Source organism: Oryctolagus cuniculus, chromosome 2 (genome assembly GCF_051225735.1).
Source record: "Oryctolagus cuniculus isolate XC-2025 breed Fujian yellow rabbit chromosome 2, ASM5122573v1, whole genome shotgun sequence".
NCBI lineage: Eukaryota > Metazoa > Chordata > Mammalia > Lagomorpha > Leporidae > Oryctolagus > Oryctolagus cuniculus.
Genome location: NC_142868.1, coordinates 43,159,924 through 43,187,322, shown reverse-complemented (window position 1 = coordinate 43,187,322; position 27,399 = coordinate 43,159,924). Strand labels below are relative to the sequence as shown.

Genomic DNA, 27,399 nt, shown 5'->3' with positions numbered 1-27,399 from the left:
CAATGTTCACAGCATCCTGTGAGCCAGCTATTATTAGCATCATTTAAAAGACAAAACCAAGTCAACAAGGCTGAGAACAGGTGCTGTGGCTCATGCAGGTGCCACAACGTGGAGCCCAAGCCCTTGTCTGTGAGGCAGAGCAAAACACCTCATAGAATACACGGATTGGAGGTTTGTGAACTCAGTGCAGAGAGAAAAAAAAAAAAAAAAAAACTCGGCCATGTTGTCAAACCAAAACCCCATGAGAAAACTTTCTGGTGGCAGAGGGCACTGCGACCAGTGTGGCCCAGGGCCGGGGGGGAAGCGCAGCTGCTGGTGGTCCTTGCTGGGACAAAGGGTTCCTCAGGGTGGAGCCAGCCCACAGCAGCCTCCAGGGCGCGAGGCCGGAGGGGCGGGGCTCTTGTTGAGGTTGCCCCTTGGGGGCGGCCGGCTGAGCTCCGATCACAGCCTGGGGAGGCTGCCACCAGGAAGCCATGAGGTCCCCACGCCGCCGACAGGGATGAGAACAATTCATCTGGGCATGGACTTTTTCTTTAGGATCGCCTGGTGAGTTTCCGGCTGGAGACAGGAGGCTGTACCACCTTAAAGGCACTGCGATTTGAACAGCAATGGTGAGAAACCACTGACGCATTGGCAGGGTAAGTCTCTGTGCCTTCCGGCTCTCGGCCATCTCGTTTCTGTACATTGCACGGTGCTCCAAGGCCTATATTTGGAGGAGTGGGCAGGGATATTGCTCCAGTGTTATTGATGGAGAGAGAGGGAATTAACATGATCTGTGCCACAGCTATGGGTAGATTGCCCAGCTGTTTGCTCATTTCTACTTTAGAGGTGGTTTTTTTTTTTTTACTTGTAAAATTTTATTGATCCGGGTAGTTTCTGTGTCTTATGGTCTCTAAGCTGGGGAAGGCAGTGCCTATGGGCAGGAGGAGGAAAGGACATGGGTGGCACACACAGCCCGGCTGCCGAGCTGAGGGCAAGTGCGTCCACCTGCTTGCGAGAGTACAGAGCTGAGAGAGGGTGGCAGGGGCGGGCGATGCTGGCTGGCTCCGCCTTTGTTTTTGTTTGTTTCTGAATGAGGCTGTTCCATTTGTCAGGCATGTGCTGGTGGGTTGGGAGAAAAGGCTTAGGATGATCTTTTTGGTGAAGAGATCTGTTTTGTCAAGAAGACCAACTGCTGGTGTTTCCAGCCGCTGGGGTCAGGGGTCGGGGTTTGGGTCGCCGGGCGGAGGGAAGGCGGGAGGCGCCGGCGCCAGACACGGAGGGAAAGAGCTCAGACCCAGCGTCCAGAGGCCGCGGAGCCAGCCGAGCCGCCGCCGCGCCCCAGGGCGGCCACCAAGGACAGTCACGAGGACCACGACACCTCCATGGAGAACGCGGATGAGTCCAACCACGACCCCCAGTTTGAGCCAATAGTCTCTCTTCCCGAGCAAGAAATCAAGACGCTGGAGGAAGATGAGGAGGAACTTTTTAAAATGCGGGCCAAGCTCTTCTGATTCACTTCGGAGAACGACCTCCCGGGGTGGAAGGAGCGCGGCACGGGCGACGTGAAGCTCCTGAAGCACATGGAGAAGGGGGCCATCCGCCTGCTCAAGAGGAGAGACAAGGCCCTGAAGATCTGCGCCAACCGCTACATCACGCCAACGATGGAGTTGAAGCCGAACAGGCAGCGACCGCGCCTGGGTCTGGAACACCCACGCCGATTTCGCCGACGAGTGCCCCAAGCTGGAGCTGCTGGCCATCCGTTTCCTCAATGCTGAGAATGCGCAGAAATTCAAAACAAAGTTCGAAGAATGCAGGAAAGAGATTGGAGAGCGAGAAAAGAAAGGAACCGGCACAAACGACAGCGCTGAGATGGCCGAGAAGCTCCAGTCTCTGTCCATGCAGGGGGAGTGCGAGGAGCCCGCGGAGCAGGCCCCGGAGGCCGCCGGGGAGCAGCACTGAGCGCCTCGCCCTGCCCTGCCCTGCCCTGCCGTCCTGTCCCGTCCCGTCCCTCTGCCTCTGCCTCTTTCGTTTGTGTGTGTGTGTGTGTGTGTGTTTTAAAGCCCTGCACCTCTTTTTCGGTTTGTTGTAATTATATAAAGTCCCTTGCAAAAAAACAAAACAAAAACAACTGAATTCAACATTCAGGTGGTTTTATTTTTTCAGTTTTTGGCCCTCTCGAAGCCGACTGGAGCAGTCCATTCCCCAGTCATGAACATGTACTGTGCTAATAACTTCCTTTTTCATAGTGGAAACACTTATTTATAGGCATCAGAAATAGTGAATAAAAGACACATTTGAAACCTGGAAAAAAAAAAGACCAACTGTTAACAGGAAAGAGCAGTTGATAACACAGTTTGTGGGGATTTTGTTAAAATGCTAGGACTTTGGCAACTTTCTCATCCATTTGGTAATGGGCCATTGATCTCACCCTCCTCCATCCACATTACCATGGAACTCAAAAGAACTGTTCTGTGCTACCAAGAGCTCTCTGTTATATGTAGACCCTCCTACCCCCAGGGGGTGGCGCTCATTCTGACTGCGGCTTGGACTTAGAACTAGGAAAGGGGAAATGGTAACTCTCCATTGGAGAAACCTGCAGAGCTCGGTAAACAGCACCAAGCTATGCCCTTACTGTGAGCTTCTGCACTCAGACGATTCTTCCCCCACACCACACGGCCCCAGTCTTATCATGAGAAGACAAATTCACACTAAGGGCTGTTCTGCAAACATTTCACCTTCAAAACCGTCAAGATCACCAAAAGCAAGGGAAGACACAGCAACTGCCACAGATCGGAAGAGGCTGGGAGGTGTGACAACTGAATCCAGAATGCACTCCCTAGATCCAGAACACCGCCCAGAGTGGACGCCAGCTGACGCCCACAGGAAGCCCAGAGTGACATTAATGTTAAAGCACCAGAGTTCACCCCTTGGTTCAGGCACCACGGACACAGGTGAGCCTCGGGGGAAGCTGACTGGCGCCTGCGTGAGAATTCTCTGTACTGCCTTTGTGACATTTTTCCTACGAACCTAAAAATATCCCAATTTTAAAAGCTTAAAAACATAACACTCATCTGCGCCCGTGGCCCAGTGGGCCCCTCCCTCTCTGAACATTCTGGAACAGGGCAGGCCATTGGCATTTTTCACGGCTCTCTGCAGCTCCGTCTTACTCCAGGAGAGCCCTGTATTTCCTCCCCTTCCTGACACTTCCCATCATTCACTTCTGTTTTGCTCTGCACACACTTTGAGCCCTCGCTGTGTGTCGGGGGGGCCTCAGGCTGAAAGCCCGCTTATCCCGCCGCAGGCTCTCGCCACCCCCAGCACAGACCCAGACCCAACTGCTCTCCAGGAAGGAAGCAGCAGGCCGAAAAGGGAGGTGAGGGAGGACCTGCACCCCAAGTGAGCAACCCCGGGTCACCACCAGTCCACCCCCACCCCGCAACTCGCGGCCGGCCAAGTGGCTGTGAGCCCTGCTGGTCATCGCTTCCCCAAGAGCCCACTGTGGCGAGCAGGGTGTAGCTGCTGTGTGAGTGTGGATCCTGCCTCGGGAGCCCACTCTGTCACCCGGCAGTCTGCAGCCTTGGAATCCGCTCATCCGGGGCCAGCGTCCTGCTTATGAGGTCCAGGCGGGTGAAGCGGGAACAGCGAGACAGAGCGGACGGCTCCTCCCCCGACGCCCCTTTGCTCCGCAGAGCAGGTGCGCCTCCTCAGGTGATGGCCTGGCCGTATTCGAGACAGGTGAGGAAGGCAGGATTGCGAAGCTGTGGGAAGACAACACTTAGGTGCCAAATCACAACACTGAGGAAAACCGCAAGACACTTACATAAAATCAAAAGTAAACCGCAGTGATTACAGCTGGGCCTGAACTAGGGCCCTCTCCTGTCCCATTTGCGACCCCACTGCCGGCCGTGTGTGGACTACACCAGCCACTTGCAGCTTCTGCAATACACCATGAAATTGCCCCCGGGGGCGCACTTCGGCCTGGGATCTCCTCCCCGACCTCTGACCTTTGACCTTTGTGTCAAGGCCGTGCCTCTGACGGCTGCAAGCAGCTCCTCTTCAGCCAGTGTCAGGTTCATCCTGGTGTCCCTGTGAACCTCAGCTCATGCAGGTCTGCCAGGCTTTCTGGCCATGAACTCCTGAGGTCAAGGGCAGGCCCTCCATGCTCCTCGAGGTCTCATTATGCAGCACAGTGTCCGGCCTGGGGGTGGTGGTGCTGTACCCTATAAAATGATGCTGGAGTGAGAGAAACAAGGACAAAGCCTTGAGTGCAACTGCAGGGTAAGACACGCGGGAGGAAGCTTGACAGAGGGGAAGCAGGGATTGAATGAGAACCCGTTCCAGTGATGCCCGTGCTGGATTTCGGGCAGGAAGGGGCCTCGGCGGCTCTGCTTCTTGCACAGCAGTGTGGTGCAGAGGAAAGCTCTGGACCTCGGTGCCAGCCAGGCGGGTGCTGAGACCTGCCTCTGCCACCTGGCGTGCTGTGAGCCGATGACCTGGCTGTCTGCGAAGTGGCAGCAGCTGTGGTCGCCACCAAGCACAGGGGCCAGAACTAAGAAGAACCGCATGGAGGAGTGACGGGAGTCAGGAGCCTGAAGCGTAGAGCAGGGTCCTCCGCGGCGCTGCGTGGCTCACAGGGCTCCCTCGCCAGAGGGCTGGTGCTCAGTGCATCCCGCAACTGCATGGTGGAAAGCAGCCCTCCTGGGGGCCTGGGCAGCGTCACCCTCTGCTGGCTTCTTTGCACCTGGGATGCCGAGCAGGACTAGAGGTGGGCAGACAAGACACACGTGGGGTGCAACACGGAAGGGGGCCCTCACTCCCAGGGTCACCTGAGTGTAGGGAGCGTTTGTGTAAGTGTGAAAAGCACAACTGCACGTCGTGTCCACGGCGGCAGCGGACGCTGTGCAGTTAATGCAATCAGTTGGTTCTGACCTTCGAGCCCAGGGCCCCTGGGCAGTTTCACAGTTAACTATGAGCTCCTTGACCTTGCACGCAAGCGTTTACGTGAGCAAAGGGGGCACGTAAAGCTCTTGTTTGGTTCCCAAGAGGGTTTGCCAATGCAGAATTATTTGGACTCTCCAAGTCAAATGTTCAGAGAGGCTACTTTCATTTTCTCTCTGTGTGTGGATATAAGAAAGCGGAAAGGACTTGGGGGTAGGGGTGAAAAGTCGCATCGCGTAATGGTTAGATGCTGGCCTCATGTACCCAAAGGAGTGAGTCCAAGGTTCGGCCCAGCCAGGTCCTGGTTGTGTGACCTTGGGCAAGACACTAAGTCTTCATGAGACGAGTTTCACTGCAGTCAGTCTTACCTTCCTCCAGCTGGTTAGCCGCACCTTCCGAGTCTTCTTTATTTGTTGAGAGCAGCACATCACAGGATGTGATTAACCCCAAAGCCCTAACTCCTGGGTGAGCGGACTCTGACGAGCAGGCAGCATTTCCGTGAATCTATGCCCTGCCCCATTCTCTGTGTTAGAATCACCAGGACGGTCCCTGTAGGTTGAAAAGACATTTAACATGACAACTTCTGCTTATTTTCATGCACCATATTTATTTGTGAAGCCCCAAAAAGGACAGCACGGTTTTATTATGTTTCTCAAAAGCGGAAATAGCTCACCATGACTGAGAAGCAGGGAGCGTGGCCTGTTGGGTGCATCCCTGTATCAAGTCAGTCGGCCCAAGAGCTGAGTGTCTGGAGCTCCATGCCTGGCTGCTCCGAGAACCTGGCTGGGCATCGCGCCCTGGGCTTGCACAGGAGGAGTCACCACACACTGGCCTTTGTGCCGGAGACGCCACTGTTCCACCCAGGAGCTCCCTAGAGGGACTCGGGGAGTCACTCTCCGACTCCAGAGAGGGCGAACCCAGGCCTCTCAGGAGCAAAGGCATGCTACGGACTCACCATTTCCCAGCATGCACTGCGGGCCGCAGGACACAGAGCTGAAGTTGCCTCTCGCCACAAGCACTTGCCTGCAGTGTCTCGTGGGCTGTGGGTCTGTGCACCAACTTCCCACCCATGTTTGTCTGCTTTAGCTCTTTGGTCTGATTTCTTCATCTACTTTTCTCTCTTATCATGCTATTTTTAAAAGTGGCCTCAAGTCTTTTTTCGGAAACACCGAGAAGAATGAATAGACAAATAAATATAAACAGAACAGCATTTTTTAAATAGCCCAGTGCACAGTGTGGGTGCTCAGCAAGTTATTTCCTTTTCAGGTGCAAAATACAAGGAAATCCTTATTTTCTGGCCAACAAGACCAATTATGGCGAAATATTTAGCTGTGGGTCTATCATAGTTACACAAATAACTAGTTTCAACTGCCTGCTTTTACATATACTCCACCTTGTATTGCTACAGTTTAGATAAGATCATTTCATTTAAAATTCCTTTTATTCCTGTCATTTCTCTGGTACAATCTGATTTTATTTATTTATTTTGACAGGCAGACAGAAGGAAGGAATGGAGAAACAGAGCTCCCCCCACCCCCGTCCATTTATTCCCCAAATACAACAGCCAGGGCTGGGTCAGGCTGAAGACAGGAGCAGGTAACTCCACCCAGGTCTCCTGTGGGAGTGGCAGGGACCCAGGTCCCTGGGCCACCACCTGCAGCCTCCCAGGGTGCACACTGGCAGGGAGCCGGAATGGGAAGCGGAGCTGGGACCCAGACCCAGGTACCCCAATGTGGGCGGCAGGCTTCCCAAGTGGCAGCTCACCTGCTGTGCCAAATGCTTGCCCCTAGCCTTCTGAAGTTGAATTTTTTATCTTAAAAAGGTCATGCTTATGAAAATAGATTTTAAATAGTCCATTTTCAAGATTTTTCTGGATGGCTTTAGGGGAAATGCTGACTTCTCCTTTGTCTACACAGCAACATGGAAAAGGAATCATTTTAATTCTAAGGTGTGTATCAGCTGGGCTCCCAGGCAGCTGTCAGCGCGGTGGGAAGTGCTGGGTCAGGAGAGGTGTTGGGAGACCAAGGGCATAGCAGGCTGGTAAATCTTCAACAGCCTACTTCCTTGGAAACAGATCTGCTGGAGACGAATGTCCATTTAGTATAAAGTGTACTTATAAAAAGGGTTATTTGACCCATAATTTACAAATAACAACACAAGCAATATTGTTTTCATATAATTTTTTCTTTCCACAAGGAGTTTATATGTGTTTTGATGCATATGTTACAACTGTCCTTATTTATGAAGTGCAGGGTGATATGGCGGTGTTTCACAGCATTTATAGAGCATGTACAACATTCTCATTACAACCACCGTATAGACAATTGAGTCCCAATGGGTGCTTTCACTGACTTTTGCCACTCTTGTGTCTGCAGCCAAATGATGGTTGCAGCTGATGAACAAGTGTGCTGTTGGCATGTACACTGATTTTTTCATTTTTAAAAATATTTATTTATTTGAAAGGCCAAATGACACAGAGGCAGAGACAGTGAGCTAATCTTCTATCACTGGTTCCCTCCCCCAAATGCCCACAACAGCTGGGGCGTATCAGGCTTAAGACAGGAGCCAGGAACTCCATCCGGGTCTTCCCCATGGGTGACAGGAACCCAGGTGCTTGAACCATCTTCTGCTGCCGCCTAGGTGCGGTACAGGAAACTGGATCAGAAGCAGCAGTGGGACTAAATGCCAGGACCTTTGACATGGGACGTAGGCCTTTCACGTTGGGGCTTAACCTCCACCCCACAACACCTGCCCGAACATTTTCATTTATGTCAAGGAGTAGATCAAAGCGGAACAACAAAGGTGTGTGTCACAACTACATGCTGGCCGGCGCCGCGGCTCACTAGGCTAATCCTCCGCCTTGCGGCGCTGGCACACCGGGTTCTAGTCCCGGTCGGGGCGCCGGATTCTGTCCCGGTTGCCCCTCTTCCAGGCCAGCTCTCTGCTGTGGCCTGGGAGTGCAGTGGAGGATGGCCCAAGTGCTTGGGCCCTGCACCCCATGGGAGACCAGGATAAGCACCTGGCTCCTGGCTTCGGATCAGCGTGGTGCGCCGGCCGCAGCGCACTGGCTGCAGCGGCCATTGGAGGGTGAACCAATGGCAAAAAGAAAGACCTTTCTCTCTGTCTCTCTCTCTCTCGCTGTCCACTCTGCCTATCCAAAAAAAAAAAAAAGGACTACATGCTAACTTGGATAATAGTTCTAAGTACTCAAAAACAGTTTGCTCAGTTTTCTATGCTACTTACAGTGTGCAGGACACACTTTAAGAGTAGAAAATCAACAACAACCAACCCACCCCAGATTTGTAGTATTTGCCTATTCCTGTGGTGTAAATACTCTGGCCAAACACGGAGTTGTTCATGAACTCACTTAATCCCCACAACGGTCCATGATGTCATCAGAAAGGACAAGAGGAGAGACGCAAACTCAGATCCGTGTGCCTCCGAGGCCAGGGCTCTGAACTGTCCATGCACCTCAGCAGTCCAGTGGGAAAGAGCAGAGCAACATCTAGGAGAGGGCCAAGTACACCCATGACGCTATCCAGAGTGTGGACGCACGTGCGGGGTCTCGCGGACACTGAGCACTGCGCTCACACAGGACTGTGTCCTGGGACCAAGGGAGCGTCTGCTGTGCTGGGCAGCTCTGGGGTGAGCCCGCCTGAAGGAACAAGGAGGCCTCTCTTGTCCTGCGCCATCAGCCAGTGCTTGCCCCTTCCTGCCGCCATTCCTGTCTCTCCAGTCACTCAGGTCTGAGCCACAGCCTGTCACGATGCCATTGTCCCCCCACACCTGTCCCGCTGAAGCCTTTGGTCTTACAGATCCATCCTTGTGCTCCCTTTCTGCCTGTCTCCCAGCATCAGAACAGCCACTTGTCAGTCTCCACTTATTGGGACATACAAGAAGTCAGTCGCCGTGCCAGGCCCCAAGGGCACAGACACTGAGCCGTGTACACTCCCTGTTCATTCCGGCTCAAGTCGGACTTCCACGGGCACCACTGCCAAGGTCCTGTAACGTGCTTTGGGGCTGCCAGGAGGAAGCTACTCATTTGTCTAGAGGCCAGAAGAGACTTGGGGGAGGGGTTTTGTTTCTTTTTTCTTTTTTCTTTTTTTTTCTTATTTATTTGAAAGACACAGTTATAGTTCATCTGCTGGTTCACTCCCCAAATGGCCACAATGGCCAGGTCTGGGCCAGGCCAGAGCCAGGAGCCAGGAGCTTCATCTGGGTCTCCCATGTGGGTGCACTTGGGCCATTTGCTGCTGCTTTCCCAGGTGTGTTAGCAGGGAGCTGGATCAGAAGTGGAGCAGCCGCGACTTGAACCGGCTCCTGTTTGAGATGCTGGAGTCTCTGATGGTGGCTTAACCCGCTGCATCACAGCGCCAGCCCCAGTGGCTCAGGGGAAGCCCCCGCCTGTGGGAAGGCAATGCTGCTGGGGGATGTGGGGTGGCCTTTCTTGCTCATTTCCCCTCAGCTCCCGCTGGCCAGCAGCCCCACCAGGGAGGAGAGCAGATCTCGAGGGCAGAGCTGCAGGGAGCTTGTGCTAGTGACTGGGATGCTGACCTCGACCCTCAACCTGACAGCAGAGGCCTCCTGACTGGTGAAGCTGCTGCCCTCCTTCAGATCCTGCTGCGGCACCTCTTCCAGCAGTTTCCTCTCAGTCACTGTTGTGGGAGTAGCTAACCTCATAGCACCCACGAGGGCCATCAGCAGACGCTGGTGGGGCGCCTGGCCATGCCTTGTGTGTAGCAGGCGTGTGGCCCCACTGCTTCCTACCAACATGCTCTGTCACACCCGGGAAGTCATTTCATCTGACCAGCGCCAGCTGGTTCCCGGATGACAGGAGTCCAAAATGCAGAGAACCCCACGGACCAGACATGGAAATCGCACACCCTGCTTGCATGAGCCAGCCTCCGGGTCACGGAGCCTAAGCCAAGCAGCTCAGACAGGAACCGGGCCGGCGCTGGAAATGCTGAATGTGCCCTCGTGGCTCTTTCCAATCACAAGGCTGGGTTTTGTGGTCGTCTGGGTCTGGGGGCCTCTGCCGGGTCTGCCTCCCCCGCCTCATTATGAGGGCAGCCGCAGAAGGAGCTGGCCGCGTGGGGGAGGCAGACGGGCCCCAGCCATGTGGAAAGCAAGCTGATGCTGCACAGATGTGTCATTCATCTCCTGACTTTCAAACTATAAATGTTATATAACCCCCAAAGAAACCTGACAACAGAGAGAAGCTAGGGGTAACAGGGCCGGCCACGTGCGTTCACCTGACGCGTAGTTTCCATCACTGGAATCGGGAAGGCGTCACACTTTGATTCTGCTTTTTTGCTTCCTCTTTTCACCATGAGCTTCTTTCCTGTGTCTTCACAATGGACATTTTATTTTCAAGATTTATTTTATTTACTTGAAAGGCAGAGTGACAGAGAGGGAGACAGAGAGGGATCCTGCATCTGGGGTCACTCCCCAAATGGCTGTGACAGGTAGGGCTGGGCCGGGCCTAAACCAGGAGCCTGAAACTCCATCCAGATGCTCCCACATGGGTGCCACCTCCCACTGCTTTCCCAGGCACATGAGCAGGGAGCTGGATCGGAAGTGGAGGAGCCGGGGCTTGAACTGGTGCTCTGATATGGGATGCCAGCCCAGCGTCCACAACGGACATTTTCAGCACTGCGTGATGTCTCAGTTGGACTGTGTCAGTATCCTTATTTATTTTTTTTACCATTATACAGGCCATGATTACAACCTAAGCATCATGCAGTTTGCAAAGGCGTTCTGAACCACACCACACAGCTGGGGATGTTCCTTGCCAACCTCGCCAAACGACAATTATATGGGAAGACTCATTGCTCATTTTGGGGGTGGAGTGGGGTGGGATTTGAACTGTATTTTAGCTCATTGGTGACAGTGGCCCGAGTTGTTTGGCCTCTGTCATTTAGCTCCCTGACAACCATATTTGCTGGCTAGGGTTACTGATGTGGTCTTTGGCCAGAGAGCAGACTTTCCTCTTTGTGAAATGAAACGACTCCAAAGGAAACCAACCCCAAGGCCTCGGCCTCATTTGTTCTTAATCAGAGGTCTGTGAATCACTGTGGGGTTTTGCAGGGGGTGGGGGGAGGGGCAGGGATCTGGAAATAGACCCCCCAATTTAGCATGTACGTAGTAAGTGTACTTTCTGGGGATCACGTAGTTTCATCAGATTTCTAAGGAGCTATGCCCCCAAAATATTTTAAAGACTCCCCAACCCCTCTTTCTGTTTGGGGAACTCTGGGATTGAAATAAATCTAAATATCCATGCCTACAAACTGAGGTCTAGCAACGGCCTAGGGCTGTACTACTCCCATTTTAAGGATGAGGATACTGAGGCTTAGAAGTCCTGACTGAGGGACACACCGTCAACATGTGGGGAAACTTAGGGTTGAACTCGAGTCTTCCCTCTGCCGAGGCCCTGCCTGTGGACCCACAATGCTAAGGGGCCTTGCTGTGGCTGCCGTGCAGAGGGCCACTGCTAGTTCAGCTTCTCTCACCGAAGCTCACTGCTAATGTGTTAAAGTCAGAGCTTCTGTCGCCATGGAGGCCACCCGTGGTTCTTAACGAAGGAAACGTTTTGGCGTTTTTAAAATAGATTGCTCCCACAAGCTTTGCATTTCTCATCAGGGAGTCAGACAGACACAGAAATATTTGTGGCTGGTTAATTGTTCTTGCCTGCTCTAAATATTAACCAGAGGAGGTATTTATCAGGCTGAAATGTTATTCCTTAAGGCTGAAAGAGCCCAAGAAATTGAAATTCAAGAGACCAAGGCCCAGCGCTACCGCAGCGGGGCAGGTGGGTGAGGCCGGCGCCTCGGGCTTCTGAGCACGGCTGGGCCTTCTCTCTTCCAGCAGCTGCTTCATTCACAGCACGCTGTCTGCCTCAGTGCCTCCGCTTCCTGAGTGCCTGATTGCCTTTGTCTCTCAGTCGTCCACACCAGAGCCTCCCTATACTCAAATGTGCCTGCCTACCTGGAAGCAAAAACTGGGGGTGAGGGTGGGGAAGCATCCAACTCCATTCCTCTTGGCTTCCTCGGGGACTCTGCTAAGTCACTCACTTATTATCAGTGGAAATCGGTGGGCAATACACAGGGAAGACTCCTGAGTACGGCACGCAGTGGTGCAATGCAGGAGAGCAAATCGTACTTTCACCCTGGGCGTTTTCCACGTGGTGCAACAGAAACCTCAGACCATTGCTCCTCCTTGGCCCTGAAGTATCTGCCAGTGACCAAGAATCTGTATGCAGGACAGTCCTGGGAGACAGCTCTCAGAACTGTCCTGGCCACTTCAACTGTTCACTCTTTACGGCACTGGGATGTTGGGGATGGTGGGTGACTGCAAGCCCAGTGGCTCTTACACACCAGAGCGCAGGATCTAAACTGCTTGCTGTCACCCGGGCTCCTCAAGGAGCTCCTTGGGGCAGGGGCTCCTGCCTTAGTTCGTCTTTGTTTCCCAGGCCGCATCTCAGCACCCGGAACATCGTCTACTTGCAGCCTATCTTTCTCTTCTTGAAATGAATGAATGACTCCATCCATCCATCCATCAGGGAAAAATCCCAGCATAAGAAAGCTTACAGTCACCCACTGTTCCCAAGGAAAATGGTGTCGAGTGTTTGCTCGGCTTTGTTCCAGAGCGTATGACCATTGCTTAACGTGGTTTAATCAACACCCTGGTTAACATGCTCAAAACACTGCACTAACATTCCTCTGACAACTCTTCGGTTAGCTAGTGTGGGTGTGGACAGTACGGAAGCAGGGTTTATGATTTTGGTCTCAAAAGAGATTTCTGTATGGGTCTTTCCATTTCATAATTACTTTTGTATTTTTAATTGAATCTAATTGATCCTTTAAGACAACCAGGAAACACCTTTCTATCCCCATTTTGTAAATAAAATTTAAGAAGAGCATCATGATGTGTTACCCAAAAGACAACTTTGAAGATCTTCTGGGCAGCACAGCATGATTACCTTTCCTAAAAATCAATTATTTGCTCAACAGGGGATGAAACAAGATCCTCCTGAAGTTCTTTTGTGTTCTTGATGGGATTTACTCCTGCTGTTTTATCGCCCCCATTCCACTCCCTGGACGGGCCTCTGGGCTGGGCCTCAGCAGGTGCACTCACTGGCAGGCCTTGTCCTCCTCCACGTACCACGTGCTGGCCCTGGCTGAGGCTGGTGCACACACTGTGTGGTTGCCCCAGGACATGAACAGGGACCCCTGATTCTTGAAGGAGATGTCAACAGGTAATGGGGGCAGGGGGCCATGGCAGAGGCAGAAGAATGAGTGTGAATCCAGCAGGAATGAAGACTGGTGACTCATGGGCCATGGTGGAGCTGACAGGGAGCTGAGAAGGAAAGAGAAACAGTGAGCCGTCCCTCCTGAGACCCTATCTTGTGTTCCTCTGGGTACCTGGAGTGCAGGAACTGGGCCACCGCTGTCCCAGCTCTGGGAGAGCCTAGGTTATGCCCTGCACCCTGCCACTCCTCAGCATCTCCACAAATCTGCAGTACAATCAGGAGCTCTCAGCATGGGGCAAGGGCAACTCAGAGACCCTCCACCCGAAGCCATCACACCATGGACTGTAAGATTCACATCAAATGATCCAGTGAGACCTTTAAAGCATTACAACCCTAAACTGCCTTCTGAATGGTCAGAAAATGCTATTCAGTGCTTGCTCAGAACAGTGGGAACACTTATTCCCACGTGGGCACCGCCGGTTCTTGTCCTGGCTGCTCCACTTCCCATCAAGCTTCCTGCCAATGCACCTGGGAAAGCAGCGGAGGATGGCCCCAGTGCTTGGGCCCCTGCACCAACATGGGAGACCCAGATGAAGCACCTGGCTTCAGTCTGGCCCAGCCCTGGCTGCTGCAGTCATCTGGGGAGTGGACCAGCAGATGGATGACCTCTCACTCTCTGTGTCTCTTCTCTCTCTGCCTTTCAAATAAGTAAAATAAATCTTAAAAAAAAAAAAAAAAAACTGAACACACTGCACTGTGATACCTCTTTCCTTACTGTTAACCACCTGTACCCACCCCTCTCTATCCCCCAAGTGTTTATTAGTTATTTTTTCTCTTTCTACTGATTGATTTTTTAAATTTTGTTCACTTTTTTAATTTAAAAGTCAGAGAGAGAGAGAGAGAGAGAAGAATCAGAATCTTCCATTCGCTGGTTTATTCCCCAAATGCCCTGAATACCCAGGACTTGACCAGGTTGAAGCCGGGAACCTGGAACTCAGTCCGGGTCTTCTACATGGGTGGCAGGGATCCAAGTACTTGAGCCATTACCAGGTGCATCCCAGAGTTCTCATTAGCAGGAAGCTGGATCAGAAGTGGAGCCGGGATTTGAATCAGCTGTTCTAAGTGGCATCTTGCCAAGTGCCTGCCCATAGTGATTGATTTTATGATTTAAAATAATATACATATCAAAGAAGGAGACAATCTTCTCTGAAGGGAGACGAGAACATCCACTTTGCTTATGGCCGTGTCCAAATACCGACGGAGTCTATGGTCACAAAAGGCTTCCACAGCCTTGGCAGCCCATGGCAAGAGCCTTGGATGATCACTGACATCATAAAAAAGAGTGTTAATTGTTAAAGGAACAACCGTAGTTACTGTGCACTTGCTCCCCAAGCTGGACCTCTGTCCCTATTGAGTTGTAATATGAGAATCAACTGCAAATTCTCTCCCCAAACTGTACTCTGTGTGGGTGTGGGTGTAAATTGTGGAAGTCTATGATTAGCATAGAGTTGGCCCTCTGTATATAAAGTCATACTAAAAATGAATCATAATGAAGAAGGAGATGGGAGAGGGAATGGGAAGTGGGATCGGAGCTGGGGGGGAGGATAGGGGGGAAAGAACCACTATATTCCTAAAGTTGTATCTATGTAAAAATGTATTCATTAAATAAAAATCAAATAAATAAATACAATAATATGCATTTAATTTTTTAAAATTTATTTATTTATTTGAGAGGCAAAGAGATACGAAAAGGAGGAAAGAGCTCCCATCAGTTAATTTACTTCCAAATGTGCGCAACAGCTGGGACAGGGTCAGGGCTGAAACCAGGAGTGGTGAACTTAATCCAGGTCTCTCATGAGGGTGACAGGGACCCAACTACTTAAGCCATCACCTGCTGCCTCCCAGGGTCTGCGTTAGCAGGAAGCCGGAACACTAATGATGCAAGGAATTGAACCCAAGCACTTCAATATGGGATGCTGGTATTTCTTGGCCACTAGGCCAAGAAATTAAAATTTATTTTATATGATTTGAAAGGCAGAGAGAGAGAGAGAGAGGAATCTTCCATCTGCTGATTCACTCCCCAAATGGCTACAATGGCTGGGGCTGGGCAGGCTGAAGCCAGGAACCTGGAACTCCATCTGGGTCTCCCACATGGGTGCAGGGGCCCAAGCACTTGGGCCATATTCCAATGCTTTCCCAGGCTCATTAGCAGGGAGCTAGATGGGAAGTGGAGCAGCTGGGACTCCAACCAGCACTCCTATAGGATGCCAGCACTGCAGGAGGCAACTTAATCCACTATGCCATAGTGCCAGCCCAATATTTATTGATACTTTATACTCTGTCATTAAAGTCTGTCATTTGAGGGAGAATTTCCCAAATACAAAGTAATATACAAAGTAAGCCTCTTTTATTGTCCTCTTTTTTAGATACTTCATTTTCAATTTTTATAGAATATGTCTTTGTGTGATTTATTCCCCCATGTATGTATGTATGTATGTATGCAAGGGGAGATTTCATTGGCTTTGAAATTAAATTTGGAATAACTAGACAGAAATAAGCTTTTTCTATCATGTTACAAAACTCAACAGACAAAAGGCAACACCCTTCAGTGCTTCCCAAATGATATTTATAAAATTAGTTTTAATGAAGTGTAAACAACACTCATAAAAGTCACCCATTTAAAGTGAAAAATTATGGGCCAGTGCTGTGGCGGAGTAAGTTAAGCCTCTGCCTGTGGTGCCGGCATCCCATATGGGTACCGGTTTGTGTCCCAGCTGCTCCCCTTCTGATCCAGCTCTCTGCTGTGGCCTGGGAAAGCAGCAGAAGATGGCCCAAGTCCTTGGGCCCCTGCACCCATGTGGGAGACCCGGAAGAAGTTCCTGGCTCCTGGCTTCGGATCAGCTCAGCTCTGGCGGTTGTAGCCCTTTGGGGAGTGAACCAGCAGATGGAAGATCTCTCTCTCTCTCTCTCCCTCTTTGTCTGTAACTACCTCTCAAATAAATAATTGTTTAAAAGTATACAGTTCTGAATCTGTACATACCATCAAAAATAAAATTTAGAACATTCTCATCATTGCAAAGAGTTTCCTTTGGCTTCTTCCAGTTCAATCTTCTTACAGCACCCCCAGCCACTGGCAAGCACTGTTTGCTTTCTGTTACTGCAAGTCTGCTTTGTCTAGAGGGTCATATATATGGAAGTACACAGTATGTATTCTTTCATGTTTAGCTTCTTTCTCGTCACACAGTGCTCTTATTCATGGGCTTTTGGTTGTTTCCAGTTGGGAGTTAATATTCAGTAAAGCTGCTATCACTACACAGGTTCAAGTATTTTTATGGACTGACAACTGCTGATCTTTTTACTCTCTCGTTTTGCCTTTTCCAGAATGTCTTATAGTTAGAATCACACAGTATGTGGGTTTTTCTGATTAGCTCCTTTCACTTTGCAATGTGCAGTTCAAGTCCCTCTGTGTTTTTTTTTTTAATATAATAACTCATTTCTTTTGTAGCACTGAATAACATCTCATTGTCTAGACGTCCCATTTCCAGGAAGTCCAACGTGCTAAGTGTTTTTTCATGGATCACGCTGTTGGTGTTCTATCTAAACAACCATCACCAAATCCAAGATCATCTAGAATTTCTTGAGTGATCTTCCAGTTTTCATTTTGCATTTTTAAAAAATATTTATTTATTTATTTGAAAGGCAGAGCTATAGAGAGGCAGAGGCAGAGGCAGAGGCAGAGGCAGAGAGAGAGAGAGAGAGAGAGAGAGAGAGAGGTCTTCCATCCACTGGTTCACTCCCCAGATGGCCCCAACAGCCAGAGGTGCACTGATCCGAAGCCAGAGACCAGGAGCCTCCTCTGGGTCTCCCACGCGGGTGCAGGGGCCCAAGGACCTAAGCCATCTTCTAGTGCTCTCCCAGGCCACAGCAGAGAGCTAGATAGGAAGTGGAGCAGCTGGGACTTTGAACCGGTGCCCATATGGGATGCTGGCATTACAAGCGGTGACTTTACCCTCTATGCCATAGCATCGGACCCATTTTGCAATTTACATTCTGCTCTATGATCCATTTAGAGTTAATTTTGGGGAATTATGTAAATTTATGTGTTCAGATTACTTCTTACTTATGGATGCTCAATTTTGCAACATGCACTGTAAAGACTACCCTTTCCCAGTTGAATTCTTTTGCTGTTTTGTTTGTTACTCACATCACTACTGATATATAAGCAAATAATTTTTTCATAATTAACCTTGAACCACGTTTCCTGTCTTTGGGGGAAATATTCCCTAACCTGGTAACATTAAACTTCACAATTGTGTTTCCGCTGTTCCCACTTTCTCATCCTTTCGCTCTCAATTTTTTTTTTTTAATTTATTTGACAGAGTTAGACAGTGAGAGAGAGAGAGACAGAGAGAAAGGTCTTCCTTCCGTTGGTTCACCCCCCGAAATGGCTGCCATGGCCAGAGCTTCGCTGATCTGAAGCCAGGAGCCAGGAGCCCCCTCCTGGTATCCCATGTGGGTGCAGGAGCCCAGCACTCAGGCCATGCTCCACTGCCTTCCCGGGCCACAGCAGAGAGCTGGACTGGAAGAGGAGCAACCGGGACTAGAACCTACCACCCATATGGGATGCTGGCGCCACAGGCAGAGGATTAACCAAGTGAGCCACGGCGCCGGCCCCACTCTCAATTCTTAACTAAGAAATTATGTGGAAGGAATCATGGAATCAGACATTGACCTTTGGTATTCTCTAATGAAACCATTAGTTGACAGAGGGCTAGGGCCCCGTCTGTCTTAGCATTGTTAGGATGGTATAGCTAGACATGGTGAGCCTCCCGATAAAATGAACTACACAGCACAACCATCACCTTATCAGAAAAAGGTGAACCTGAGTCTAATGGAACCTGTAGAGTTAACTCCAAAGATAGACTTGAGTTTAAAAAAATGAAATCTGTGCTTAGTTTTTCATAATACACATTTCCCATGAACCTTTTGTAGATCACTCATGTACATAGATTCCAAATTTCTTTGCACAAAATAAACTCATCTTTTAATCCCATCTTCGACAAACTGTTTGAAGCCCTGTAGTTTAAGAAATAGAAATACAGAGGAAAAGTTATGAACCATTGCCAGGAAGCAAGTCTGAAAGGCAGACCATTCTATAGGCTTGGTTTTACAAATCAATGGCATGAAAGGAATCAAAGTTGTGGGGAGGGACTCTTATTTAAAAAAGAAACTTTTAGGCAGAGTAACCAGGAGTTATGCTCATAGAGAAACCTTGTTTGTATCCTGAGGGGGACAAAGCAAGCAAGAAGTTCTTTTTGAGATGGTTGTTAGAATTTGATTATGGATTGAATCAATGGCTGGATGGTTAGATACCATAGAATTAGTGTTAGCTTTGTTAGGTGTGATACAATGGCATAGTGGTTACATGAGAAATACCTCCATGTTTTAGAGACACATGCAAAACGTGGGGAGGGGAAATGATTTGCTTCAAATCATTTGTTTCATTTCAAAGCCTCACACATTTATTTAACAAGATGATTTGCTTGCTTTCTTTTTTTTTTTTTTTTTTTTGACAGGCAGAGTGGACAGTGAGAGAGAGAGACAGAGAGAAAGGTCTTCCTTTTGCCATTGGCTCACCCTCCAATGGCCGCCGCGGTCTCCCGTGGGGTGCAGGGCCCAAGTACTTGGGCCATCCTCCACTGCACTCCCTGGCCACAGCAGAGAGCTGGCCTGGAAGAGGGGCAACCAGGACAGAATCCGGCGCCCTGACCGGGACTAGAATCCGGAGTGCCGGCGCTGTAAGGCGGAGGATTAGCCTAGTGAGCCGCAGCGCCAGCCCAAGATGATTTGTTTTCTAAAACTTCAATGAAGAAAATAGTTTAAGATAATATCAAAAGTCTGGATGATGAGTATGTGAGTTCATTATATTCTTTATTTTAGTATATTTTGAAATATTTTTTATGCAACAGTTTTAATCTAGAAAATCATCTCTTTGCCAGCTTTCTTGGGTCTGGTTGGTGTTTTCTCCCAGGTGGAGGCGATTTCTTCTAACCAAGCTCACACAACTCTGTACCTAGGCCTCTCTTCTGTATGTAATCTGCCTACCTTGAACTCTGGGGCACTTCTTGTCTCTAACCACGAGGGCAGATGTTTTTGCTTGCTTCATGTCTGTGTTTACTGCTGTACCTGACACAGTAGATGACTGACAGCGACTGAATGTGAACAAAGGAACAAAAGAGTATAGTGCTCAAAGGGCCCTCCCGGGGGCTGCTGCATGTTCCCACGTGGAGGGATCACTACTGGGGTGAAGGTGAGGGAGCCCCAATCAAGGTGAGTTAGCCCGAACTTGAATTGACACGTGAAAAATGGATTTTAGTCCAAATTCTTTAGCTTCTTTTAAATTGAGGGTCATAGGCCAGTCATGGTACTTTGTGCTTCTACAAAATCGAGCATAGCACTAGTGGGTTTATGCTGTGAAGAGACTTGGAATGCCTGGATATTAGCAAAAAGCTCTGTGAGGGGTCTCAGCTATGGGAAGTGGATGTCTCATCATGGCTGCCAATTCCCAGGATGAGTTCCTTTACCAATTGGTTCACTTGTTCTACCTGGATACACCTGTACCTAGCAGATACAGTCAGAAAAGTAAAGCTTTCAGTTAGTGTGATATGGCAAGGTCTCCAGATCCCAGCCATAGGAGTCTGTGTGAACTGCATTTGTGGCTGGCGCCACAGTTCATAGCTGCGTGACCTTTGCAAGTTGCTCATGTCTCCAAGTCCGTCTCACTGTCGAGAGGGGGTGGTAATGCCTGCCCTATGGGAACTGCGATCATTGGGTAGTTGCATAAGTGGAATAACAGTGAAATTTTTATTAGAGGCCACTGTTCTAAGATGTACCAATAGAATATAACAGGTAATTCCATCCTTACAACATTCTAGAGGTAGAAACACAAATATTCCCAGACTAAGGGACCAAAGTGTTAAACAGCTTACCAAAAGACACACAGCACAAAACACCAAGCCACGGATTTGAATCTCAGCATGTGTGTGCCATGCGGCGAGGCCCCTCAGGAACAGGGCACTGCGGGCAGGCTGTGTGGTCCAGCTTGTAGCACACAGCAAATGTGTAACACATGACAGCACCCGCGATTCAGAATAAACCAGAGTCGGATGGAATTTTACGTCATGAGACCATCTGCACCCTGGGCCTGACATCATGGGTGAGATGTTTTTTTCCACCAGGAGTTCCCCAGGCTGTAAAATAACCTACTTGGTTTCTGAAACCGTCAGCGCGGGCAGAAAAATGAGACATGCTCTACACGTCCCCACTCCCATGGCGGCTCGATACCCATGTTGCTTTGTCCCCTGCCCACGATCACCACCACTGACACCCCCCCCCGGCTCCCAAAACCCAAAAGAAAGAAAGGAACCCCACAGGCACCGGGGACCACCTTTGCATAAAGTGCCGAGGAGGGAAAGTTTTGCTCAAGTTCCACAGGCTGCCCTCTAGCTCATATTTATCTAGAAATATGTGCGATTATTTTGTATCGATCAAAACTAAAACTTAAGAAAGGAAAACAAAACGAATTTGTTTGGTGCCTTATTCGTTCTTTTGCCACCTTCGCCCTGTTGGGTTTGCCTGACAACCATGGGAATGATATGCAGGTTGTGACCTTGACCTATATAAAAAAACCTATATATTTGCTCATTATGTGTCAACTACCCCAGACGTTTCCCATGTGCTGAGTTTAAACGTGAGCACTTCGGCTGGTGAATGAGCACTTGTAACCATCACAGGGCCAGGGGTAGGGAGTGAGGGTGTGGCTGCCGCCCACCTGCCAATGGCTCGGCTGTGGTGAGACAAGTGTCTTTATCTAGGATGTAGTGTTTGTAGAAATGTTTCAAAACTTTGGTGTCTTTTCCCCTTACTTTACACAAATAGTCAAACAGTGGTTGGAAGTAAGCCCATGGTTGTGGGAGAGTGCATAATTAGAAGGCATCTGTGCGAGGCTGGAAACAGAGCGTGAAGATTGGCCAAACAGGCAAGAGAAAACTGCGAGACAGGGGACTTGGTTTCCTTCTGCAGAAGAGAAGCGCCCCTTCCCAAACAGCACTGCGTGAGTGTTTGAGCGTCACTTTCTTCAGGAAAGTCTGCTTTCAAAACAGGGACTGCTTCCTATCTCCCCTCGGGGAGGAAGATGAGCCTAGAGAGACTCGGGGGTCTGCCCCAGTTCACACGCCCAGTAGGTGGTTCCTTGAGCCACCTCGTACCCAGGGAGGAGGGAAAAGGCTGCCCAAGACTCTGCCGCAAATCCCAGACCTCCCAGCCCAGCAGCTCCACCTGAGCTTCCTCCCCTGGAAAGAGCGCGGCAGAGGCAGGCAGCAGTCCCACAGGGCAGGGAGTCTGAACGTGACCATGACCTGCAACTGAAAGGAATGGAGCACAGACAGGGCCACACACGCACCTGCTTCGGGCAGTGAGCTTGGGCAGCATAGGAGGCAGACGCTGCCTTCCAGCTCCTGGTTCTGTCACCTTAGCAAGTCACCTTGCCTCTCTTATGAGGATAATTGTAGCCAAACTAGCGATGCTGTCATGAATATCAAAACCATCACATATGTCAAGTGCTTTTCAGCCATTACCTGCTAAGGAAGTGCAAGCAAGGGCTTTCTTGATTCTCTATCTTTAGCTGCTGCCTTCACCACATCCTCTGTTTGCCTAAAGCTGTCTTTTGGGCTCTGAGCATCTCCCCAGGGGCAAACACTGACCTCCCTGCCCCATGAAGATCTGCACAGCGGGTCTAGCCCTCCCCGGCCTCTCCTTTTGCTGACCCTCCTACCACACATGCTCATACTCACAGACGCACGTGCACACTGTCTCACACACAAATGCAAACACACAAACCCATAGACAAGCACTTACCTCCACGCAAACACACACACTCCCTCTTTTACTCTCTCTCACAGACACATGCACAGACTCACACCCTCCCCCCTACCCCGTCCTGCTCCACTGGAAAGGAGGCCAGGTCTGCTCAATGCAGCATGGCCTCCTGGAGCCCCCAGGCCAGCGTGGGTTCCCTGTGCTTCTGCACAGACCTCTGCACTTCCTGGCTCCACCCAACTTGAACCACGCAGGGGCAGCCCCAGCCCCAGCCTCCTGAGTGCCTCTGGTCTCCAGGCAGCCATGGGGCAGAGGGTGGCTTGGAGAGCCTGGAGCTTCATGGAAGTCATGGGATACCATCCGTCCGGACACCACTAGAGGAGAAGGACAAAGTGTGAGTCGGGGGTGGCTTCATTTCAGCCATTTCACTTTCTGTCGGGTTCTTTAAGTGTCCCGTTATGTGGTTGAAGTGGACGTAAACGCCTGCCCGGGAAGTGTCAACTTGGCTGTAAGATGGCCGACCGGGTGGAAGAAGACCCTGGGGCCGGCCCATTCCTTTGCTGAGCCAGGGACCCTGAGAGAGGTCAGGACAGGCCTGAGGCTCAGGCAGCCCTGGCCGGCCCCTTGGGGGCCACGGTCAGGAACTGAGGTCTGAACTTGGCTCCTGGCCGTAGGCCCCTCTACTGGGGAGCAAAGCATTCACATTCACTTTCAGTCTTCCTACTTGTACCCACAATCTTTAAAGGATGCAACGCATATACACAATTCTAAGAAAGAAAGTAAACGTCACATGGAGGCTGAGATAAACAATATTAACACTTTAGGAAATATCTTTTGGGGGCATTGTTTTGCATAGACACCCACATACACACAATCTTTAAAATTTGCTCTTCTTTGGTGGGGGAGGAGGGGGCTTCTACCTCTGCTTCCTACCTCTACTTCCTCCTGCCAATAACCAGAGTGAACAGCTCAGTGTCCACGCCTTCCACAAGCACACACACGCCTGCCGAGGGGCTCCTTCCTCACTCTCGGCTGTCTCCAAATATGGACTGCCCCAGGGAGCATTTTTTTAAAGACTGATTTATTTACTTCACAGGCAGAGCTAGAGAGAGAGAGAAATCTTCTGTCCTCTGGTTCACTCCCCAAATGGCCACAAAGGCCAGGGCTGGGCCAGGCCAAAGCCAGGAGCTTGGAACTCCATCTGGGTCTCCCTCATGTGTGGCATAAGCCCAAGCCACCTTCTGCTGATGGGCGATCCTGTTACTTTCCCAGGCACATTAGCAGAGAGCCGGATCAGAAATGGAGCGGCCAGGACTTGAACTGGCAACCATAAGTGATGACAGCGTTGCAGTGACTTAACCCTCTGTGCTACACCGCCGCATCACACTCCTCCATGAACCTCTTGACACCTGCTTTTCTCATGGGACAACACACTGTAGAAATTCCTCTTAGCCATTATAAAAGATCCAGCTCGTTCTTTTTAATAGCTGTGCAATAATTTAGAGATTTTGAGAGTATACATTTTTGTCAACAGTTCTCTATCTGGTGAGTAGTTTCATTATTGAGTTTTGTGTTGGGTTTTGTTTTATCTGCTACAATTATTGCTGCAATAAACATTTTTGTATCTCTGCGGCCAACAATGTGGTGCGTGGTTAAACCATATCAGACTGCTGGTGTGAGTCCTGACTTCCCTGTTGATGCACCTGGGAAGGCAGGGAAAGATGGCCCACCTGCTTGGGAGGCAGAATCCAGTAATTAGATTCTGGCCACCCGGACTGTGTTCCTGGCCCCAACCCTGGCCCAGCCCCCGCCACTGCAGGTATTTGGGGGGCCTGAATGAGTGGATGGGAGCTCGCTCGCTCGCTCGCTCTCTTTCTGACAGAGAAGCTGGAATCAGTAGCAGCGCTGGGAGTCAGAAAAAAGTTGGAAAATGCAGAGGAAATCAAAGATCTCCTGTCAGTTCCGCAAGCAGGAGGAAAAATTGGTACAGAACAATTCCCTTCGAAGAAGTTAAATATATTTAGAGGACTCCTAAGTAAAAGGGCTCCAGGAAGAGATCCTTAGGGCTGAGTTCTAAGGAGCCTTTAAAGAGCAAATGATCCCAGTGTTAATAAACACCAGAGGCTGCCCCAGAGGAAAGACAGAGTCCCTGTACGCGTCGCGCAGCCAGGTCACCTTCACATGAGCCCCTCAGAGAGAACCGCACTGAGAAGGAAGATTCTCATCCTAAATAAAACATCAGGGACCCAGGGACCCTTCTCTCCACGAAGGTCTACACCTCAGGCCTGGGCCAGATGAGTGTGCTGGCCCAGCACTGGACTGGACCTTGGGCTAGCTCTGCACCGGCTGACTGTTTCACCAGGAACAAGCTATTTAACAGGGTGGAGAAGCAGCCTCCCTAAAGAGCATGGCCTCCTGGCATGGACGTGGTACTAATGGCCTGGTCCTTAGGGTCTCCCCCACGTCTGTCATCCTAAGATTCTTTCCTGGATAACACTCCTGGCCATAGTTTTTTCCTCTCCTAAGGAGACCCCAGGTACTCCTGAGAAGCCTGCGCTGCTGGTCTTCCCTCGTTCTAGCACCCCATCTGCCAGCTGGAGCCGGAATGCACCTCCCGCCTGCCCCAGCACAGCTCTGCGGGTTACCAGGAGCCCATGGGCCCAAAAAGGAAACAGGACAGTCTGAAGTGACACAGCCAGTGGCCAAAGAAAGCCTGAAACCCAGACACCTGACACATTGATCGGGCTCTTTCTAGAACACTCAAGAGCCTCCCTACCCAGACACCTGTCCCCAGGAGCCTGGGATCCACCCCAGCAGGTTTTGGCTGTTGCCTCTGGCCAGGTGATCTCTGTGTCCTGTTCTCCTCTCTGGGCCACTGAAAATTACGGACACAGGCTCAGCTTGCCCACCCCTTCTAACCACCCTTCTCCTCCACCTTCCTGCCTTCACGGGACCTGAGGCGGCCCTGCCATCTCCTACCACCAACCTGCTGTGTCCTTTCCACAGGATGGGGCTAGTGGGCAGCAAAAAGCAAGTCAAAGAGAAGGGCAAGAGCCACTGGAGCCCCGCGACGGTCAGCGCTCAGAGCAAAGCACCCCCACCACTACCGCCCCTGGTGAGTGACGCGGTGGGAGGCAGCGGGAGGGGGAGTGCGGTGCACTTGCAGCTCCCGGAGGCTACCACAGGTCTCCAGCCGGCCCAAGTGCCATCTCTCAGTTCTGACAAGCCCACCGTAGTAGACAAGCCACACACCAGCGTGGCAGTAGAGCAGAATGCTCAACAACCAGTGCAGATCTTAGTGTGTGCTTTGAAGCAGATTAGTTAACGCACCTGCGCCTCAGTTTCCACCTGACGGGTATAGTAGAAGTGCCTTCCTGATAGGCACGGAACAACACACAGGGTCTAACCCAGGATGTTTAGCCAGTGCTCTCTTGTCACAGCAGAAACCAAAGAGGTCAGCTTGGGAGGGCGTGGTGGGGAAGGGTCCGAGCTTTTAGCTACCCCTGCGCCAGCCTCTCCCTGGAAGCACCCGGACACCACTGCCCCTGCGCAGCGCTGCCAAGGTGAGCATCCTGAGACTGAGGGCACCGCAGACCCTCCGTCTCCCTGCAGCCCCACAGGCACTGCACAGGCAGAAAACTTTCCATGGGCAGAAAACAGGGAGATTTCAAGTGGTAACGTTTTACTGCTGGGGAATCCATCTTCCCTTTTAAAAATGATTTACTGGGGCTGGCACTGTGGTGAAGTGGGCTAAGCCTCTGCCTGTGGTGGCGGCATCCCAGATAGGCACTAGTTCATGTCACAGCTGCTCCTCTGCTATGGCCTGGTTAAGCAGTGGAAGATGGCCCAAGGGCTCAGGCTCCTGCACCCACATGGGAGACCCGGATAAAGCTCCTGGGTCCTGGCTTCAGATGGGCTCAGCTCCAGCCGCTGAGGCCATGTGGGGAGTGAGCTGGTGGATAGAAGACCTTTCTGTCTCTCCCTCTTTCTATCTGTAACACTACCTCTCAATTAAATAAAATCTTTAAAAAGATCTTTAAAAAAAAAGATTTTCTTTATTTGAAAGGCAGAATGAGAGAGAGGGAGAAAGAAAGAGATCATCCATCCATATGCCGGCTCACTCCTCAAATGGCTGTGATGGCCAGGTCTGGGCCAGGCTGAAGCCAGGAGCCAGGAATTCCTTTCTGGTCTCCCACATGGGTGGCAGGGGCACTTCCTCTGCGTTCCTGGATGCATTAGTGGGAAGGTGGATGGGAAACAGAGTAGCAGAGACTTGAAGCAGCACCCCATTAGGGGATGCTGCTGTATTGCAAACAGCGGCTCAATCTACCGCACCACGCCAGCCCCAAACCCATTTTCCCTTAAACACACTTCTGGTTTGTTTACAAAGCAGTGAGCATCCTCTAACAGCCACTGCATTTTCACAAATGTGTTTCCAGGCGATGGTTTGTGCCCCTGCTGCTGGGCCCCTTACCCTCTTTTGGCCTAGGGTACTTGGGAGCCATGCCTGAGCCCCCTCCTCTGTCACCAGGGGCACATCACGAGGCCACCCCTCATTTCTCACAGGGTCTTGGTATGAGGTGGGAGTTACTGTAGTCATCTCATGGCTGAGCCTAGCCATCTTCTCGCCTGTGACCCAGTTAACCCTGGGGCCTGGGCACTCAAAAACCAGCTGTCTGTTGAGTAAACAAATGATCACATGGGTAAAGCTGGACTCGAGACAGATTGAGTCATTTCCCCAAAGTTATATGTAAAGTGGTGGAGCCTGGGATTTATTTTAACTTAAAAAAGCCATATAACCAAAAGATTACAATTCCTCACTATCCCAGACACCAGCGGCCAGCTCTGAGTCCTGAGAGCCCATTTCTGTGCATTCCTTGTGTGTTCATGTTTTGAAGGGAATGAGATCATGCTTACATTTTGCAAAATGCTACTTCAAGATTGTGTTCAAGAAATCTGGACCACAAAAAGAATATTAGAGCACACACATCGGGCTGAAAGAGTACAATCAAGCCAGCATGTGGGTGGCTCCCCCCGGCCTCACGTTTTTCTTGGTGTCTCCTTGCACCTCTGCCAGTTCATCTCCCGTCACCCACACCCCCACATCCCAAGAGTGTTCATCAAGCCTTAGCTGTTTTACATTATCACATATGTAAACAAGAATAAACAGCATTTATTTTTCCCACTATGAACTTTATTTTTTTAAAGATTTTATGTATTATTTATTTGAGAGGTAGAGTTACAGAGAGGCAAACGGGGGTGGGGGGGGGGAGAGAGAGAGAGAGAGAGGTCTTCTAACTGCCAGTTCACTCCCCAAATGGCTGCAATGGCCAGAGCTTGGCTGACCTGAAGCC

General features: G+C 50.5%; 1 protein-coding gene and 1 pseudogene across 3 annotated transcripts in view; both read left to right on the top strand.

Annotated features, from left to right (window-relative positions):
• Positions 1 to 289: 289 nt before the first annotated feature.
• Positions 290 to 27,399, top strand: part of BLK (BLK proto-oncogene, Src family tyrosine kinase) — a 44,141-nt gene continuing 17,031 nt past the window's right edge. The window contains exons 1-2 of one of the 3 annotated variants that reach the window (XM_002709439.6): positions 290 to 638; positions 25,052 to 25,160. In XM_002709439.6, coding sequence (XP_002709485.1) covers positions 25,053 to 25,160 — 108 coding nt within the window. In that variant the 5' untranslated portion in view covers positions 290 to 638; position 25,052. Of the gene's footprint in view, positions 639 to 22,410; positions 22,440 to 25,051; positions 25,161 to 27,399 lie in introns of those variants that run through there. The other 2 variants (XM_089325429.1, XM_089325428.1) reach the window with 2 other exon arrangements.
• Positions 645 to 2,297, top strand: LOC103346067 (ran-specific GTPase-activating protein pseudogene; annotated as a pseudogene).